At 41.4% G+C, this 19,002-nt stretch overlaps 1 protein-coding gene across 1 annotated transcript in view; it reads left to right on the top strand.

Annotated features, from left to right (window-relative positions):
* The window catches only part of lmbrd1 (LMBR1 domain containing 1), a 206,305-nt gene that overhangs the window by 167,628 nt on the left and 19,675 nt on the right, over nt 1-19,002 (top strand). Inside the window, exons 12-14 of the mRNA XM_063040281.1 lie at nt 355-459; nt 1,125-1,274; nt 10,925-11,009. Of these exons, the coding sequence (XP_062896351.1) occupies nt 355-459; nt 1,125-1,274; nt 10,925-11,009 (340 nt within the window). The remainder of the gene's footprint in view (nt 1-354; nt 460-1,124; nt 1,275-10,924; nt 11,010-19,002) is intronic.

Raw genomic sequence — 19,002 nt, 5'->3', positions numbered from 1 at the left:
TTTCATTGTTACAATGTTTTTCATTTTTAGTCCCATGCATCTTGAGGGAGCATGACTTTCTTGAAAGTATTTTGAGCTTCAGGTTATTAAAGGGGATCCAAACCATCCACTGGATTTGCAAATAAAATTGTTATTTTCTCATAGAATCTTGTGTGTTAAAAGACTGTCCGTGTAATGTTATATAATTGCCTCAAAAATCAGATTCTGAATTGGTAAGCATGGTGAAATGAAGATTTTAATTGTCTTGATAAAATTCTGAGCTACGTGTACTTTTTTTTCTAGTTCAATTGTTAATGTTGAAAATTGTTTATATAAACATAGCATTCACCTCCTGTCTTCAAACTTCTTCCTCAGGTATTTCCATTGGATTATATCCTGATTGCTATCATTACGATGTACATAGTCTTTACATCCATGGCAGGAATCCGAAACATGGGCATCTGGTTTTTCTGGATAAGGGTAAGTTCGTCTCTTGAGAATCCGTGTTACATGTCCGAAAGTTAGAGTGTGAGAGAAGGATAATCAGAACGTAGATGATGCTAGAATTTTCAAAGAAAAAGTAAATAATAATAGATTGCTTTTCATTGTCAAGTTTGTTAAGAGCACTGTAAAATCCAGAGGATGAGACATACCCCTTTACACACGTGACCGACTAGTAGCATTTTCAAAATGCTGATTTTGAAAAGTTAAGATTTGTTAATGGTAGGAATGATTAATTTTAGATTTGGTGGCCTAGGATTGTTTTGAGCTCAGAAGGTTAGGTGCTTGATCATTGATTCTCCCACATTAAGTTGGTATTGTTTCAACTACTTGATGTATTTACATTTTTACAAAAAAAATCTGAAAATACAGATAATCTAAAGAAATAAAATTCAAAAGAAAAGTTTTGAAAAGCTAAGGTTATTTAAAACTTGATAGGATTGTAATTGTTCAAGTTTATGGCATCATAAGAAACTTAAAATTTCAGTAGATTAATGCAACAATGACCATGCAAAATTTTTTCCTGTGCTTTGAGAAATCATGTCATCAAGGGTGGGGTTCCAGCAAATTATAAAGACTCTACACCACCATGCAGAGTTTTAAGTGGTTTAAGTTGCTCTTTGTTTCTTTCCTTTTTCAAATAGCTGTACAAGATTAGACCAGGCAGAACACGCCCCCAAGCTCTCCTTTTTCTTTGTATGATTCTGCTCCTGATCGTTCTTCACACAAGTTATATGATCTACAGTCTTGCACCCCAGTATGTTATGTATGGAAGCCAAAAGTATCAAGAGCATGTAAGTATTGTATAATTATTTCTTTTAATCCTGGAATTAGATAGTCGTATGTTTTGTCATTTCACTTTGAGTCTGAAGACAGTATAAATGTAGTTGAAGAAAATAATTTAACCTATTTCATGTCATCCATCCAATACGAAAGAGAGTTTGCATTTCCCCATTACTCCATCTAATTAAATTAATCTGGTGCATCAACCAAAAATAATTCCAACTGTTGATCACTGAGTTTTCCGGAAGTATCAACTTCTACCACCTCGAAACTGGCAGTATCACTCTGAGGCACAGGGTGTTTCTCCTGTACTAATTAATTAATGGTGATAGAGTATATGTCATTATTTAATATGTAAATTTAACTTGGAATAATGGCTTTCTGTTGGTCTTGATTTTGGCATTGAGATCAAATGGATGTTGTAATAAAGAATTGGTAGAAATATTTCTGAACTGTTCCCCTCCACTTCACCACCACTTCTCTTGCATCCTGATTCTTCTGCTCTGCCTTTTTGTTCTGCTGCCTTGCCTACTTGCATTTCTCCTTCCTTCCTTTCCATGACAATCCTCGAGCCATTTTTCTTTTCCTCCCTATCCCTCCTCTTCCTACTTTACCTTCTTCTCCCTTCTCCTCTCCCCCTGTCCTCCAGTCATCCTTCATCCTCTCCATTAAGTAAGTGATAGAATCTGGATTAGTTGAGGGGAATGTGGGAACTAAATGGTATTAGTGTAGATTGGTATCTGAAGCTCAGCATAGATACTGAGCTGAGGGTCCTGCTTCTGTGCTGTATGGCTCCACTGCTTTTAGGGAGGTGCCTTTGCAAATGGCTCCCACGGAAAGAGAAACTTCTGTTAGAGGCATTTGATCTCCTGTACTTGCATTTAAAGAACAGTAGTTGAATCAGAACAACTCAGTAAAAACTTAATTAGGAAAAATATTGCAGGTAGTTAATATATTAAATGTTGCTGATGAGGTGATTTTCTGCTGCTGCACGCATCTTTACATGTTATCAATTAATGTAGCGTTAACTTAATGTTGAGTTTCAGTTTGAAAGCACAGAGTTCAAATCAACAAGTCTTGTTGAAGCATGACAGGATCTCCCAACTCTGCATACTTGAAACAATTTTCACAGTTGTCTGTCCCAAATTGCCCTTGAGGAGGAGATGGTGAGCTACTTTCTTGAAGCATTGCAGTCCTTCTGAATAAAGTGCTCCCATCGTGCTATGGACTAGAGAGTTTCAGGATTTAGATAAAGTGAAAGTGAAGAAGTGATATATTTTCAAGTCATAATAAGTGTATGGGAGAGACAAGTGCAGAGGCTGATGTTCTCATGTGGCTGCTGTCCTTGCCCTTTATTGTGATGGAGTTGTGTGATCGGGAAGTGCTGACAGAATAGCTCAGAGGAATAACTGCAATGCTTTTTGTAGATGCTCCACACTGCAGCTGTACAGTTGGTGATGTAGAGAATAAGGTTTATAGCAGGAGTAGGTAGATTTAGTCTTCAACACAATTCAGACTGAGAAACCAATCAGTTGAGCTGCTAGGTCCTGAACTGTGTCAACTTCTTAAAAATTGCCGAAGTGCATTCATCCAGCTTAGTGAAGAATAAGAATAATATTCCTTTCTGCTTTTGTATCTTGTAGATGGAGGGAAGACTTAGGGGATCAGGAGATGTGGCATTTTCCAGAGGATACCCAGCCTCTAACGTTTTCATGTATCCGTGGTATTATGTGGTTGGTGTAGTTGAATTTCTGGTGATTAGTAATCTCCAAGGTGTTAATAGTGTACTGGGTGATAGTACTGACATTGAACCTCAAGGTAGGCAGTTAGATTCCTATCAGTGGTGCTTTTATGGCATGAATGCTATTTGCTGTTTAATCAGCCTTGCCTGAATGTTGTCTTGGACTTGCTGCATGCTTCATTTCCTGAGAGACTGTTAAACATCATGCGACTGTTAGCAAACGTTGTCAGATCGCCGGTGGTAAGAGTGGGCTCCCTCATCTCTGCCCCTCTGACCTTCGACACAGGTGTCCCTCAGGGCTATGTCCTCAGCCCCCTTCTTTACTTTGTGTATACCCATGTCTGTGTTGCCACACACAGCTCCAATCTGCTCATTAAATTTGCTGACAACTCTACATCCATTGGCCCAATCTTAAATAATAACAAGATAGCCTACAGGGAAGAAGTCATCACCCATAGTGGTGTCAAGAATACAATCTCTCCCTCAATGTTGCAAAAACAAAGGAGCTGGTTATGGACTACAGGAGGGATGGAGACAAGCTAACCTCTGTTAACGTCAATGGATCTGGGGTTGAGAAGGTTAAGTTCCTCAGCATACACATCACCAAGGATCTCACGTGGTCTGTACATACTGACAGTATGGTGAAAAAAGCACAACAGAGCCTCTTTCACTTCAGACAATTGGAGATGTTTGGCATGAGTCCCCAGATCTTAAAGACTTTCTACAGGGGCACAATTGAGAGCACTCTGACTGGCTGCATCACTGCCTGGTGTGGGAACTGTACTTCCCTTCGAGCTCTGCTTCCCTCCCTGATGAGCTCAGTTACTTCTACACTCGCTCTGACCGAGAGAACAAGGAGGTCACCCTCAAAGCGGATCCCCCACCTGGTGAACTGCCTCTCTCACTTTCCACCTCCAATGTTTGCACCACCCTGAGCAGGCTGAATGTATGGAAGGCAGCTGGTCCGGATGGAATACCTGGCCGTGTGTTCAGAGTCTGTGCAGGGCAGTTGGCTGGGGTCTTCATGGACATTTTAAATCTGTCCCTGGCCCAGACAGTTGTCCCCACAAGCTTCAAGATCGCCACCATCGTGCCAGTGCCGAAACATTCCACTGCCACGGGCCTGAATGACTTCCGCCCAGTTGCACTCACCTCCATTATTGCAAAGTGCTTTGAGAGACTGGTTCTATCTCATCTGAAATCCTGTTTGCCCGCTACCCTGGACCCCCATTAATTTGCCTATCGCACCAACAGGTCAACAGAGGATGCCACCTCCACGGCACTTCACTCTGCCCTGACCCACCTGGACAGCCCCAACTCTTACGTCAGAATGTTGCTCATTGACTTTAGTTCAGCATTCAATACTGTGATCCCCTCCAAGCTGATCGCCAAACTTCGCCAGCTTGGTATCAGCTCATCCCTCTGCAATTGGACCTTGGATTTTCTGACTAACAGACCCCAATCGGTTAAGTTAGACAACCTCTCCTCCTCCACTCTCACCCTGAACACCGGCGTGCCTCAAGGCTGTGTGCTGAGCCCTCTTCTGTACTCCCTTTTCACCTATGACTGCGTTCCTGGTACATGGTTCTAACTCCATAATTAAGTTCGCAGAAGACACCCCGGTGGTTGGCCCGATCAGAGGGGATAAAGAGACAGCCGACAGGGATGAGGTCCAGCACCTGGCCGCATGGTATGCCAACAACAACCTGGCCCTTAACGCCCAGAAGACCAAGGAGATCATTGTGGACTTCAGGCATGCTAGGAGCCACACTCACGTCCCCATCTACATCAACGGAGCTGTAGTGGAGCATGTATCAAGCTTCAGATTCCTTAGTGTCCACATTTCTGAGGATCTCACCTGGTCCCTGAACTCCTCCATCCTGATCAAAAAGGTGCAACAGCGCCTTTATTTCCTGCGAGCATCAAGAAATCTCACCTCTATCCCAGGATACTGACAGACTTTTACTGCTGTACCATTGAGAGCATACTCACCAACTGCATTTCAGTTGACCCGTAATGGCAATTGTCCCGTATCAGACCGCAAAGCACTCCAGCGTGTGGTGAAAACTGCCCAGCGGATTATTGGCACCCAATTGCCCACCATTGAGAACATCTACCACAAACGCTTCCTAGGCAGGGCGGATGCATCTTACCCAAACCATGGACTTTTTACTCTCCTCCCATCTGGTAGGTGCTGCAGGAGCCTCTGCTCCTGCACCAGCAGGCACAGGAAGAGCTTCTTCCCTGAGGCTGTGACCCTGCTGAACCTCGCATCACAGCGCTAAGCAGTATTGCACCCATATTGTACTGTCTCAGTACTTCTATATTCGTGTGCTGTAGCACTTACTTTTTATTCACAGTTATTTTGTAAATAACACTATTCTTTGCATTTCTGGTTAGATGCTAACTGCATTTCATTGGCTTTGTATCTGTACTCGGAAAAATGACAATAACGTTGAATCTAATCCAATAGTTCTCTGCAGAGAGTGGTGCGGACGGCCTAGCACGTCAGAAGATGTGAACTTCCCACTATTCAGAACACTTACAAAGACAGGTGTGTGAAAAGGGCCCAAAGGATCATTGGGGACCTGAGTCACTCCAACCACAAACTGTTCCAGCTGATACCATCTGGGAAACAGTACCACAGCATAAAGGCCAGGACCAACAGGCTGCAGGATAGCTTTTTCCACCAGGCCATCAGACTGATTAATTCATGATGACACAATTGTATTTCTATGTTTCTATTGTCAGTCCTGTTGTACATACTATTTATTACAAATTACTATAAACTGCACATTTAGATGGAGACATAACATAAAGATTTTTACTCATGTATGTGAAGGATGTAAGTAATAAAGTCAAATCAAATCTTACATTGACTTTGGTGAAGGCATAGTTACTGATGAAGCAACTGAAGATGGTTTTCCCTAGAGCATTGCTATAAGAAGTTCCTGCAGTGATGTCCATCAGCTTGGGATGCTTGACCTCCCACCACCACAAAGTGTGGCCCCAACCACTGGTGTGTTTTTCTCGTTTGCTCAATAACTTCAATTGTACCAGTGCTCCTTGATACCATACTTGGTAAAATGCTGGCATGATGTTAAGGGCAATTACTCTTACCACACCTGTGAAATTAGCTCTAAAGTCCATATATGAACCAAGGATAAGGTGAGGTTGAGAGTTGAAGAGGACTGGCCTGATCTAAAGTGTGCATCAGTAAGGTGGTTACTGGTGAGTTGGTGCCTCTCGGTTAGCACTGTTGCTGGCACTTTCTATCACCTTGATGATTGAGGATAAAACTAATTGGATTTGTCTATTCCTTGAACATAGCAAAGCAATTTTTGTTTCTGTCAAGCAGATGCCAGCATCTTTCAACAGAGATGCAGGTTGTCAGTGCTAGATTCTACTTATGTTACATATATGTAAGTGTGCATGTTTAGCAAGCCAATATGAATGAAATTGAACATCTTAAGTTCTCAGAAAATGGGTTCTGCACTGCTGAATTCTGCTTCCTTGAGTTCTCTTGTGAAATGTACACAAAAGTATTAATATTTCTCAAACTTCCTAGTTGTGAAAATACCAATTATGATATGAGCTTAATCCAACTTTCAAAAGAGCAAAATTGTTATTTCCTCTTGTATAACTGTTGATGTTTGGAGTGTTCAAACACTTAACTTTGTCTTAAGCTTGTTTCAAGATTGCTTTCCACCACTAGCTTCAAGTTTTGTTTAAGGTTCTATTAGATGCAGCATGGATTCAGAAAGGGCAGGTCCTGTTTGGCAAATTTACTGGAGTTCTTTGGGGACATAATGAGTGCAGTGGATTGAGGAGAACAGGTGGACGTCATGTGCTTGGATTTCCAGAAGGCGTTCGATAAGGTGCCGCACGAGAGACTTATAAATAAGATACAGATGCATGGAGTCGGAGGAAGTGTATTGGCATGGATAGTGGATTGGTTAACCAATGGAAGGCAGAGAGTTGGTATAAATGGATTTTGCTCTGATTGGCAGTCGGTGGTGAGTGGGGTGCCGCAGGGGTCAGTGCTGGGCACGCAGCTGTCTACCATTTACATTGATGATTTAGAAGAGGGGACTGAGTGTAGCGTAGCAAAATTTGCTAATGACACTAAACTGAGTGGAAAACAAATTGTACAGAGGATGTGGTGAGTCTGCAGCGGGATATAGACAGGTTAAGTGAGTGGGCTAAGGTCTTGCAGATGGAATACAACGTTGGTAAATGCAAGATCATCCACTTTGGAAGGAATAATGGAAGAGCAGATTATTATTTAAATGGTGAAAGATTGCAGCATGCTGTTGTGCAGAGAGACTTGGGAGTGCTTGTTCATGAATCGCAAAAAGTTGGCTTGCAGGTACAATAGTTATTAAGAAGGCAAACAGAATGTTGGCCTTCATTGCTAGAGGGATTGAATTCAAGAACAGGGAGGTCATGTTGCAACTATACAGGGTACTGATGAGGCCGCATCTGGAATATTGTGTACAGTTCTGGTCTCTATACTTGAGGAAGGATATACTGGCTTTGGAGGCAGTGTAGAGGTTCACCAGGTTGATTCCAGGGATGAAGGGGTTAACCTATTAGGAGAGATTGAGTCGCCTGGGACTATACTCTCTAGAGTTCAGAAGAATGAGAGGAGATCTTATAGAAACATACAAAATCTTGAAAGGGATAGGTAATATAGAAGTAGGAAAGTTGTTTCCATTGGTAGGTGAGACTAGAACTAGGGGACATTGCCTCAAGATTCAGGGAGAAAGATTTAGGACGGAGATTAGGAGAAACTGTTTTTCCCAGAGTCTGCTGAATCTGTGGAATTCTCTGCCCAGGGAAGCAGTTGAACTTCCTCACTAAATATATTTAAGAAACAGTTAGATCTTAGTAAGGAAATTAAGGGTTATGGGGAAAAGGCAGGTAGATGGAGCTGAGTTTACTGACAGATCAGCTGTGATCTTATTGAATGGCGGGGCAGGTGCGATGGGCCGGATGGCCTACTCCTGCTCCTATTTCTTATGTTCTTATTAAGTATAGGGCTGAAATTGAGAGTAAGTGCTGGCCTCCCATCCAGATAGTGTTTGAGTTCCAGAACTATTATATTTGGTTTGTTGCAGTTGGCATTTTATTAATTCTAGGTCAGGCTACTCAGTTGAAAAGTGGATCATATGCTCAAGGTGATTCAACTGTACTGGGAAGAAATGGTGTCTTAATTTTGTTAAGTTCTGCTATAAACGTACCATAATATTTATCAATTACATCAAGAGTACGAATAATGGAAATGAGCAGAGATTATTTCAGAGGCTTTATTTATATAGAAGAGTATTTATTTCAGTTTTGCGTATGTGCAAAACACTACGACCTCATACTTTTGTATGACCTCATACTTATCTCATATTAAACCTCACTTGCCAGGTTTTTGCCATCTAAGTATATCCTGTTGCAGAATACAACATGTGATTATTGCCGCATGCCCTTCTGTTGATTTTCATGTCATCACCATATGTGTTTTATTGGCCTTCACTCCATTTATAATACAGCATGGTTAATGTGTGAAGTTTCAGTGATGATTCCATGCCAGTGAACATTATTCTTCACTCATTAATGATTTCTGATTACTAATGCCAAGCCCACTCAAGCTGGGTCCATATGCTTTAAGATAGATTCCCACAGGGCTGATTTTGACTCTGTCTCACTTTTGCATCGATATTAATGCTATCTCTGTCACAATAGCAAGGAAGTTCATGCATGCTGACAAAATAGATGAACAATAAAGATAACCTAGCATCACCTTATCCATTGCTTTTCTGACTGTAGACTTTAGGAATTTTTTGATTCATTTTTTAGGATGTGTCATGCTGATATGGCCAACAATTATGCCTCATTGTCCTTGGGAACCAAAGGGGAGCTTGCTAATCTGTGAAATATACCAGATAGGTTTTTATAATGCATAAGTTGTTTTACGTCTGAATTATTAATCTGAAGTGAAATTCTACACCTACTATAATGGTTTGTACTCAGTTCTCTGGATTGCCTGTACATTAACAGATGTATCACTGCTGTACATGTAATTATTGCTGATCTCTAGTCATTCTCAGCAGATGATTGGGAAATTTAGGCATTCTATAAAATGTGCAGAATTTTTTTTTTAACAGTGCCTTTAGAAAGGGAGTTCTATGGTTCTGCTCAATATTACTGAAGCAATTGTAACATATAGGGAGAATCATTGAGAGATGTAGCACGAGAATACCCACTTACACAAATCCTTTATTATTTTTTTATTATTCTTCATCTCAGCCCAGATTCTGCCGCTCTCCTTTGCACTAGGGGCAATTCACAATAGCTAATTAACCTACCAGCTCATATGTCTTTGGGAGGCGAGTGGAAACTGAAGCTTCTAACTCAGTCACAGGGGGAGCATGTAAGCTCAGAGTACCCAAGGTCAGGATTGATTTGAGATCTCTTCTGCTGCAAGGCAGCTATACCACCGTAACACCTGATATACAGCAGTTTCATGTGAAGAAAATGTGCAACTTGAGTAATGGTGGTGGTCCTATTTTACTGCTGTCTTTATGCTAGAAAGTAAGAGTAATTTGTTTTGGAGATAGTGGAATAAATCATGGAGGATTGTGTTGGCGAGTAAATCATGGTGAGTACATTGTCAAAAATAAAATTGCTAAATAATACAAACTTTAATTGCATTGAAAAGTTTGCATTTTCATTATCTGGTTGTTTTGCAAATTGTATAAGAGTTTATTATATTAAATAATTTTTTAAAACCTTACACAAAATATTTGGTAGTGGTCCATTTTTGCTCCTCTTGAAGTTTCAACAAATTATTGTTACTATTTGCCAAATTATAGTTTTCTTTACCTTAATTTTATCAGTGGACGTCCTTAATTTCACGTCTGTCATTGAAATATTTGTTCTTGTGCATTTCAATTATTGTAAATTGAGAACAAAATTAGTGTACAGATAGTAAATTGGGGTAAAATATTATAAGAATGTATCACTACTTCCTTTAAATCCTTGGCAATATTCTAAAAACTGCTTCTGTCTGATCTGTCATTAACGTATTTTATAAAATCTTCTTAGTTTATTTTTATGTCAAGGCAGTTGATAATCAAATCATTATTGAATTATTTGTGTAACCTTTCAAATTGTAATTTGTTTTGAATAATATTGGAATGCTTTAGTTGTAATTATTCTGCTTTTTAAACACAACTGCAATTTGCTTCTGAATTTTTCTTCATTCATTTAGTTTTTATATGCAAATCAACTATTTGTCATGACATTTTAAATTTTAAACTCTGAACATAATACGTTTGCAGAATAAGCATTTATTTAGAAGATGGGGTACTTGTATGGATGCAATGGATATCAGTGGATTACAGCGCATGTGATTCACTGGCTGCACCAGCATTTGTTTTGTAAATGAGCTTGCTGTTTGAATTGCTCCACTCTTTCTGGTAATGGTGCTCTGAGAGTGACATTATTACATTCAATATGGCTAAGTTGAGACCAAAGGTAACCCTATAATGTGTTTTGCATTGTTAAATTTGATTGAAATTAGTTGAATCATATTTCTTGGTTCAGTTCTATTTATACCCTTACTGTATGTTCTGGTTGTTGCTTCCTCGTGTTTATAGTTCTACCTTTTAATAGCTATGTGATGAGGTAATATTTTCATGTTGAGTCAACTATTTGGGGATCAAATTAACTTGGTGGTCTGAGGTCTTACACCAGGAGATACTTGGGGAAGTGGACTCCAATCTCTTTCTATCAGATAAGGTTTCCTATAAATTTGAATCTTGCAGCCTCGGCCTAATAGTTTGCAGTAGGAGGGGAATTTATGACTAGTATGTTAGATTTTGTATATCCATGGTAATAAAGATTATTTTTGATTTGTGTATTCAGGTGAACCAGACAGTATCCAACTCAAAGCAAGAAGATTCAAATACAACCTGGCTAACAAAGATGTGTGATGCAAAGGCACCTGAGGGTGAGTTGAGTTGTAGAGAGATCCTGGATAAAAATAGGCCCTCCACCTCCCCGAATTTATTCCAAACATTCTTCATCCATTTTATATTAAACTTGCCCTTGCCCTCTTTTCTCTTCCGCATATTCCCATCAAGTCCCTAGACTCTACCACTCATTTACACACCAGTGCCAATAACCTACCAATCTGCACATTTTTGGCCTGTGGAAAGAAACCAAAGTAGTGGAGGAAATCCACGTGGTCACAGGGAGAACATGCAAACTCTGTGTAGACAGGACTGGACATCAGCATTTTAAACTTGGATCTAGAGCTATGAGGCAGCAACTCCACCATCTGGAGCATTGTGCCACTTCCCTTTAACCCTTCGTTTGGCAGGTGAACAAATAGAGTTACTTTAAAGACAAAATAGAATATGAAAACTAAAACAACAGGAATACTGCAGATGCTGGAAATTCAAGCAACACACATCAAAGTTGCTGGTGAACGCAGCAGTCCAGGCGGCATTTCTAGGAAGAGGTACAGTGGACGTTTCAGGCCGAGACCCTTCGTCAGGACGGAGGGTCTCGGCCTGAAACGTCGACTGTACCTCTTCCTAGAGATGCTGCCTGGCCTGCTGCGTTCACCAGCAACTTTGATATGAAAACTAAAGGAGGTTTTGGAACTTGCTAAGTTTAATATATACAGTGTGTATTGAATGGGACCTGGTTACAAATGAGACAATATGTGCATCTTAATATGGCTGGGATAAGTGGGAGTGCACTGTATATTTCCTGTTGATATTATACTTTTAGCCACCCTCTCCAGTTGAACCAGATTAAATTCAGGTGTGACTCTGACCCTGAACCCTATTACATCAACTTTGTACTTTTAGAATGTTAACTTGTGCCAATGCATTGAAGTGTTGAAACTCAAGTCCATTTTCTTGCTAATACCAAACTCAATTACTTAAAGCTAGTTTATCTTGAAAGATTGAAGCCCAATAATATTTATCTATCCTATCCTTGATAACCAATTGAAATCTCAAATTTATGGTGATATTCTCATGCTTTGTTCCTGGTGACTTGAAGTTGTAACTGAACATGTTAAAGTGCTATACCAAATCAGGTAAACTTGTGCTCTCTTCAAGGCCAATATATGCCTCCCATGCTGCAGTACATTTAGCTGAGAACTCTCCTGTAGATTCTCATGGAGTCATAAAATTGTACAGCACAGAAACAGGCCCTTCGGTCCAACTCGGGTCTTGCTAACTAGTATGCCTTCCTGAGCTCATCAGGTTTACCTATATTTGATCAATATCCATTTAAACCTTTAAACCTTTTCTATCAATATACTTTTTACAAATATATTTTAACTATTATAACTGCACCCACCTTTACCACTTCCTCTGGCATCTAGTTTCACTTACCCACCACCGTCTGTGTGAGGAAAAAATGCTCTTCTCAGGTTCCCTTTAAATCTTTACGTCTTCAAGTATGCTCTCCAGTTTTAGTCTGCCGAATTCTGGGAATCCTATCAGAGTCATATATCACTGGTATATATTATGAAATTTGTTAACTTTGAGGCAGCAATACATGATAAATATAGAAAAAAAACTGAATTGGAGTAAGAGTGTATATGTACATGGAAGTGAAGTTTAAATGAGTAGTGAAAAAATGGAAGTTTAAAAAAAGTAGTGAGGTAGTGTTCGTGGGTACAATGACCGTTTAGAAATCTGATGGCGGGGGGGGAAGAAGCCGATCCTGAACTGCTTAGTGTGTGCCTTCAGGCTTCTGTACCTCCTTCCTGATGATAACAATGAGAAGATGGATGTACTGGGTGGTGGGGGTCCCAAATGATGGACATTGCCTTCTTGAGGCACCGCTCCTTGAAGATGTTAGATACTTTGGAGGCTAGTACCTATGACGGAGCTGACTAATTTTGCAAGTTTCTGCAACTTACTTCGATCCTGTGCGGTAACCACCCCCTTCCCCCCCCCCACCCCCATTCCAGAGCCAGTCAGAATGCTCTCCACAGTACATCTGTGCCCTTCGTGTTGTTAAAAATGTCTTTTTTTTTAAGCTTTTCCTGCGTTTTTGTTTGAATTTAGAATTCCAGAGTGTGTAGTTTATTTTTCTTTTTCTTAAAATTATCATTTTCTATGATTTTTGTATGGCCACTTGAGTCTCCATTTCTAGTTTTCTTTGTCTCTGCCTTATCTAAAGTATATTTGTATGCATTTGGACTCCACAGGTTTAATGTGGTTAGTTGGACAGTCTAGCAACATACATCAAAGTTGCTGGTGAACGCAGCAGGCCAAGCAGCATCTATAGGAAGAGGTGCAGTCGACGTTTCAGGCCGAGACCCTTCATCAGGACTAACTGAAGGAAGAGTGAGTAAGGGATTTGAAAGCTGGAGGGGGAGATGCAAAATGATAGGAGAAGACAGGAGGGGGAGGGATAGAGCCGAGAGCTGGACAGATGATAGGCAAAAGGGGATACGAGAGGATCATGGGACAGGAGGTCCGGGAAGAAAGACAAGGGGGGGTGTGACCCAGAGGATGGGCAAGAGGTATATTCAGAGGGACAGAGGGAGAAAAAGGAGAGTGAGAGAAAGAATGTGTGCATAAAAATGAGTAACAGATGGGGTACGAGGGGGAGGTGGGGCCTTAGCGGAAGTTAGAGAAGTCGATGTTCATGCCATCAGGTTGGAGGCTACCCAGACGGAATATAAGGTGTTCCTCCAACCTGAGTGTGGCTTCATCTTTACAGTAGAGGAGGCCGTGGATAGACATGTCAGAATGGGAATGGGATGTGGAATTAAAATGTGTGGCCACTGGGAGATCCTGCTTTCTCTGGCGGACAGAGCGTAGATGTTCAGCAAAGCGGTCTCCCAGTCTGCGTCGGGTCTCACCAATATATAAAAGGCCACATCGGGAGCACCGGACGCAGTATATCACCCCAGTCGACTCACAGGTGAAGTGATGCCTCACCTGGAAGGACTGTTTGGGGCCCTGAATGGTGGTAAGGGAGGAAGTGTAAGGGCATGTGTAGCACTTGTTCCGCTTACACGGATAAGTGCCAGGAGGGAGATCAGTGGGGAGGGATGGGGGGGACGAATGGACAAGGGAGTTGTGTAGGGAGCGATCCCTGCGGAATGCAGAGAGAGGCGGGGAGGGAAAGATGTGCTTAGTGGTGGGATCCCTTTGGAGGTGGCGGAAGTTACGGAGAATAATATGTTGGACCCGGAGGCTGGTGGGGTGGTAGGTGAGGACCAGGGGAACCCTATTCCTAGTGGGGTGGTGGGACTAGGAATAGGGTTCCCCTGGTCCTCACCTACCACCCCACCAGCCTCCGGGTCCAACATATTATTCTCCGTAACTTCCGCCACCTCCAAAGGGATCCCACCACTAAGCACATCTTTCCCTCCCCCCCCTCTGCATTCCGCAGGGATCGCTCCCTACACAACTCCCTTGTCCATTCGTCCCCCCCCATCCTTCCCCACTGATCTCCCTCCTGGCACTTACCCGTGTAAGCGGAACAAGTGCTACACATGCCCTTACACTTCCTCCCTTACCACCATTCAGGGCCCTAAACAGTCCTTCCAGGTGAGGCATCACTTCACCTGTGAGTCGACTGGGGTGATATACTGCGTCCGGTGCTCCCGATGTGGCCTTTTATATATTGGTGAGACCCGACGCAGACTGGGAGACCGCTTTGCTGAACATCTATGCTGTGTCCGCCAGAGAAAGCAGGATCGCCCAGTGGCCACACATTTTACTTCCACATCCCATTCCCATTCTGACATGTCTATCCACGGCCTCCTCTACTGTAAAGATGAAGCCACACTCAGGTTGGAGGAACAACACCTTATATTCCGTCTGGGTAGCCTCCAACCTGATGGCATGAACATCGACTTCTCTAACTTCCGCTAAGGCCCCACCTCCCCCTCGTACCCCATCTGTTACTCATTTTTATGCACACATTCTTTCTCTCACTCTCCTTTTTCTCCCTCTGTCCCTCTGAATATACCTCTTGCCCATCCTCTGGGTCACCCCCCACTCCTTGTCTTTCTTCCCGGACCTCCTGTCCCATGATCCTCTCGTATCCCCTTTTGCCTATCACCTGTCCAGCTCTCGGCTCGATCCCTCCCCCTCCTGTCTTCTCCTATCATTTTGCATCTCCCCCTCCCCCTCCAGCTTTCAAATCCCTTACTCACTCTTCCTTCAGTTAGTCCTGACGAAGGGTCTCGGCCTGAAACGTCGACTGCACCTCTTCCTATAGATGCTGCTTGGCCTGCTGCGTTCACCAGCAACTTTGATGTATGTTGCTTGAATTTCCAGCATCTGCAGAATTCCTGTTGTTTGAGTTGGACAGTCTAACCACTTTCGAAATAGGGAAGCTTCTCCAGAAATCCTTTATGGTTTGTTAGTAACAATATGCTTATGTCTCTGAGTATTAAATTCCCCCAAATCTTTTTCTACATCTGTACCATCAAGCCCTTTTATAATTGTATTAAGTTGGTCTTGAACCAGCTCTTTTCATTTTGGTCTGCTCAGCTTTTTTTTATGGTTGCAAACGTTCTTTGCAGAATGCAGATGTTACTAGAAATGCCCGAATTTATTGTCCGATTTGTTGCTAAATTGACGAGGCTTTGGTGGGAATTGGTAGATAAGGCTTGAATTTATATGGATCATTTTTTATCATCTTTCATGTCTGTCAACTATTTAATTCAGTAAATATTTTGAATGCTACAAAAAACTGGTTCAGAAGGGCTCAAAGGGTTCAATAATAATAATCTAAACTTGTCCGTGAGTTGTACAAATCCAGTAAAGCATATGTCACACAAAATGCTGGAAGAACTCAGCAGGCCAGCCAGCATCTATGGAAAAGAGTATAGTGGATGTTTTGGACCAATACCCTTCATCAGGGTTCTGATGAAGAGTCTCAGCCTGAAACTTAGACTGTACTCTTTTCATAGATGCTGCCTGGCCTGCTGAGTTCTTTCAGCATTTTGTGTGTGTTGCTCAGGTTTCCAGCATCTGCAGATTTACTCTTGTTGGGGAAGACAGATGGACGCCAGAAAATTGAAGGCTGATCAGAATCAGACTTATTAACTTGGAAATATGTCATGAAATTTGTTGTTTTGCAGCAGCAGTACAGTGCAATATATAAGAATGATTACAAATTACTATAAATTATGAATAAGAATATATTTTAAGAAGTGCATAAAGTGGGTGAAATAATGATGCCACACCTGATTAAATGCTGTTTTGAAGTCTAGCGCAATCATGTTCATCTCACCACTGGAATTTAGCTGTTTGGTCCAAGGCTGAGGTCTGGGACTGAGTAATCAGGAAAAATCCAAACTACGCCTTGGGAACAGGTTATTGGTGAGGTGGTGCCTCTAAATAGCACTGTTGATGAAAACTCCCATTATTTGTTAAAGATTGAGAGCTGACTAATTTTGTGGTAATTAGCCAGAGTTGGATTTGCTTTTGATGATAATACCATACTTGAGCAATTTTCAATTTTATCTCTATCGACAGTCATTGCCACAGAGGGCTGTGAATCCCAAGTCGTTTGTGCATTTAAGACAGAGATTGATAGTTTTCTGATAGGTAAAAGTATTTTGGAATATGAGGCAGAATGGAATTAATGAAAAATAATCAGGCATCGACCAGACTCAATGGGACAAATTCTGCTTCTACATCTTAAGGACATAATAGCTGGTGTCTTATTCCACTATCCCTACATATCCACCAAACTGTGGGAGGGTGGGGGAGAGAACTTGCCCTCAGATCCACTTTAAAACTCCCCCCTTCTTATTTTTTGACAATTATTTTCTTAAGAAAGGACAAATGCCACTGGAACCCTATCATTACTTCAGTAGTAGGTTCCCAACTAAAGGTGAGAATGGGATAAGAGCATGCATTGTAGGCATAGCAGGGAGTGAAATGGAGTTCAATCACAGGGGTTATTTGAATTAGAATATAAAAGAGAAGTGGTAGGAGGTAAGTAAGTTAGTTTCTGTATGTAAAGGAAGTTGTTGTACTTTAAGATATTCAATTTTGGTAAATAAAAGTATACACTTTATATAGAAACAAAAGTGAAAATGGGGGACACCTCCCTCTCCCTTGCCAGGGAGAGAAAACCTGTGGGTTGTCAAATTTTGGGTGAAATGTGAAGCTTTTGGGTTAACTGCACGGTCTGTGTCTTTGCTATCGCTGAGCACACACTTGGGCTCGGTGATTGTACCAGTGCACACTTAATTTTGCCGGTGGGGGGAAGGGGGATCATTGCTCGCTGCTGCATGGGAAGGGGATGCTGGGGGGGATTTTGGGGTTCTCACATTTAACTGTCATTCATTCTTTGGAGCATTTCTCTGTTTTCGTGGATGTTTTATGAAGAAAAAGCATTTTAGGATGTATATTGTATACATTTCTCTAACATTAACTTGACCTTAGAAGCTTTTGAACCTTTGAAAACACTATTGACCAGGTATGGCACGAGGAGGCCATGCCATGTTTTGGAACATAATTCCAAAAGATCCCAGAGCAGACCAGATAAATATTGACATTTTTAATACTGGCATTTTAATATCTATCTTTTCTGATAATATTTATTGTTATCTCACTGGAAGCAAAGATAATGTGGACCTGAGCCTCAATACTCTTCCCCCCTTGTGCAATTGGATCCTAGATTTCCTCACTTGCAGACCCCAGACATTTTGGATTAGCAAAAACATCTCCTCCACAATCTCCACCAGCACAGTAGCACCACACGAATGTATATTTAGTCCCCTGCTCTACTTCCTTACACTTATAACTCTGTGGCTAAGTATCACCATATACAAGCTTGCTGATGATGCCACTGCAAAACACAGTGGATTCGGCCCAGTATGTCACAGGTAAAACCCTCACAACTATTGAGCACATCTGCATGATACGTTGCTGTAGAATAGCACCATACATCATCAAAGATTCTCACCACCCAGCCATGCTCTTTACTTGTTGCTGCCATCAAGTAGAAGGTACAGTTGCCTCATTCGCACCACAAGGTTCAAGAACAGTTAATACACCTCAGATGTCAGGCTCTTGAGCAAAAAGGCTCTTGAGCAAAAGGGGATAAGTACACTTGTTTAAGGACTCTTTTAACTTGTTTTTTTCATGCTCATTTATTGCTATGTATTTATTGGTATTTGTACAGTTAATAGCTCTTGATGTTTACAGTTACTGTTCTATAGATTTGCTCAGTATGCCCACAGAAAAAGAATCACAGGATTGGGTATGATGACATGGATGTACTCTGGGATAATAGATTTTACTTTAAACTTTGAACTTTGACTCCCTTGTATTTTGAATGTCTGTCAGTCTCTGCTTTGAATGTATTCAATGAATCAGCCACTGCAGCTCCATGGGGTAGAGAATTCCACCACTCTTTGGTTCCTTTATTTAAATAGAGCAGCAGAGAAGAACCAGGTGACTGCAGGTTCACAAATCATATATCAGTGTATTGGGGCATGATGGGGAAGAATTTTAAGGGACTGTATTGATATACACTTGGAAAACAGGGATTAATTGTTCTTGGGAAATCCTGCCTCACCAATTTGAAGATAATACAAACGTATTAATGCTTAGATTTAACAAAGTATATTGACAAGGTATTTTCTATATGGACTTCATGGAAGTTAATGACAGAATCCCACATTTAGGCTGATCCAAAAGGTTAGATTGCAAGGTAAATTAAATCTAAAATTGTTTTGATAATTGAGGATGGAGGATTGATTTTCTGACCAGAATTTCTGGGGCTGAGGTTCTTGGTGAGTCCTGATGAAGGGTCTCAGCCCAAAATGGCGACTGTACTCTTTTCCATAGCTGCTACCTGGCCTGCTGAGTTCCTCCAGCATTGTTTGTGTGTGTTGCTTGGATTACCAGCATCTGCAGTTTTTCTCTTGTTTGGAGGTGAGGCTCTTGCGGTTTGTGATATGCATTAAAGACCTGGATGTGAATGTAGGAGGA

This window comes from Mobula hypostoma, chromosome 2 (genome assembly GCF_963921235.1).
Source record: "Mobula hypostoma chromosome 2, sMobHyp1.1, whole genome shotgun sequence".
NCBI lineage: Eukaryota > Metazoa > Chordata > Chondrichthyes > Myliobatiformes > Myliobatidae > Mobula > Mobula hypostoma.
The sequence above is the reverse complement of the archived record's forward strand: the minus strand, read 5'-3'. Positions and strand labels throughout refer to the sequence as shown.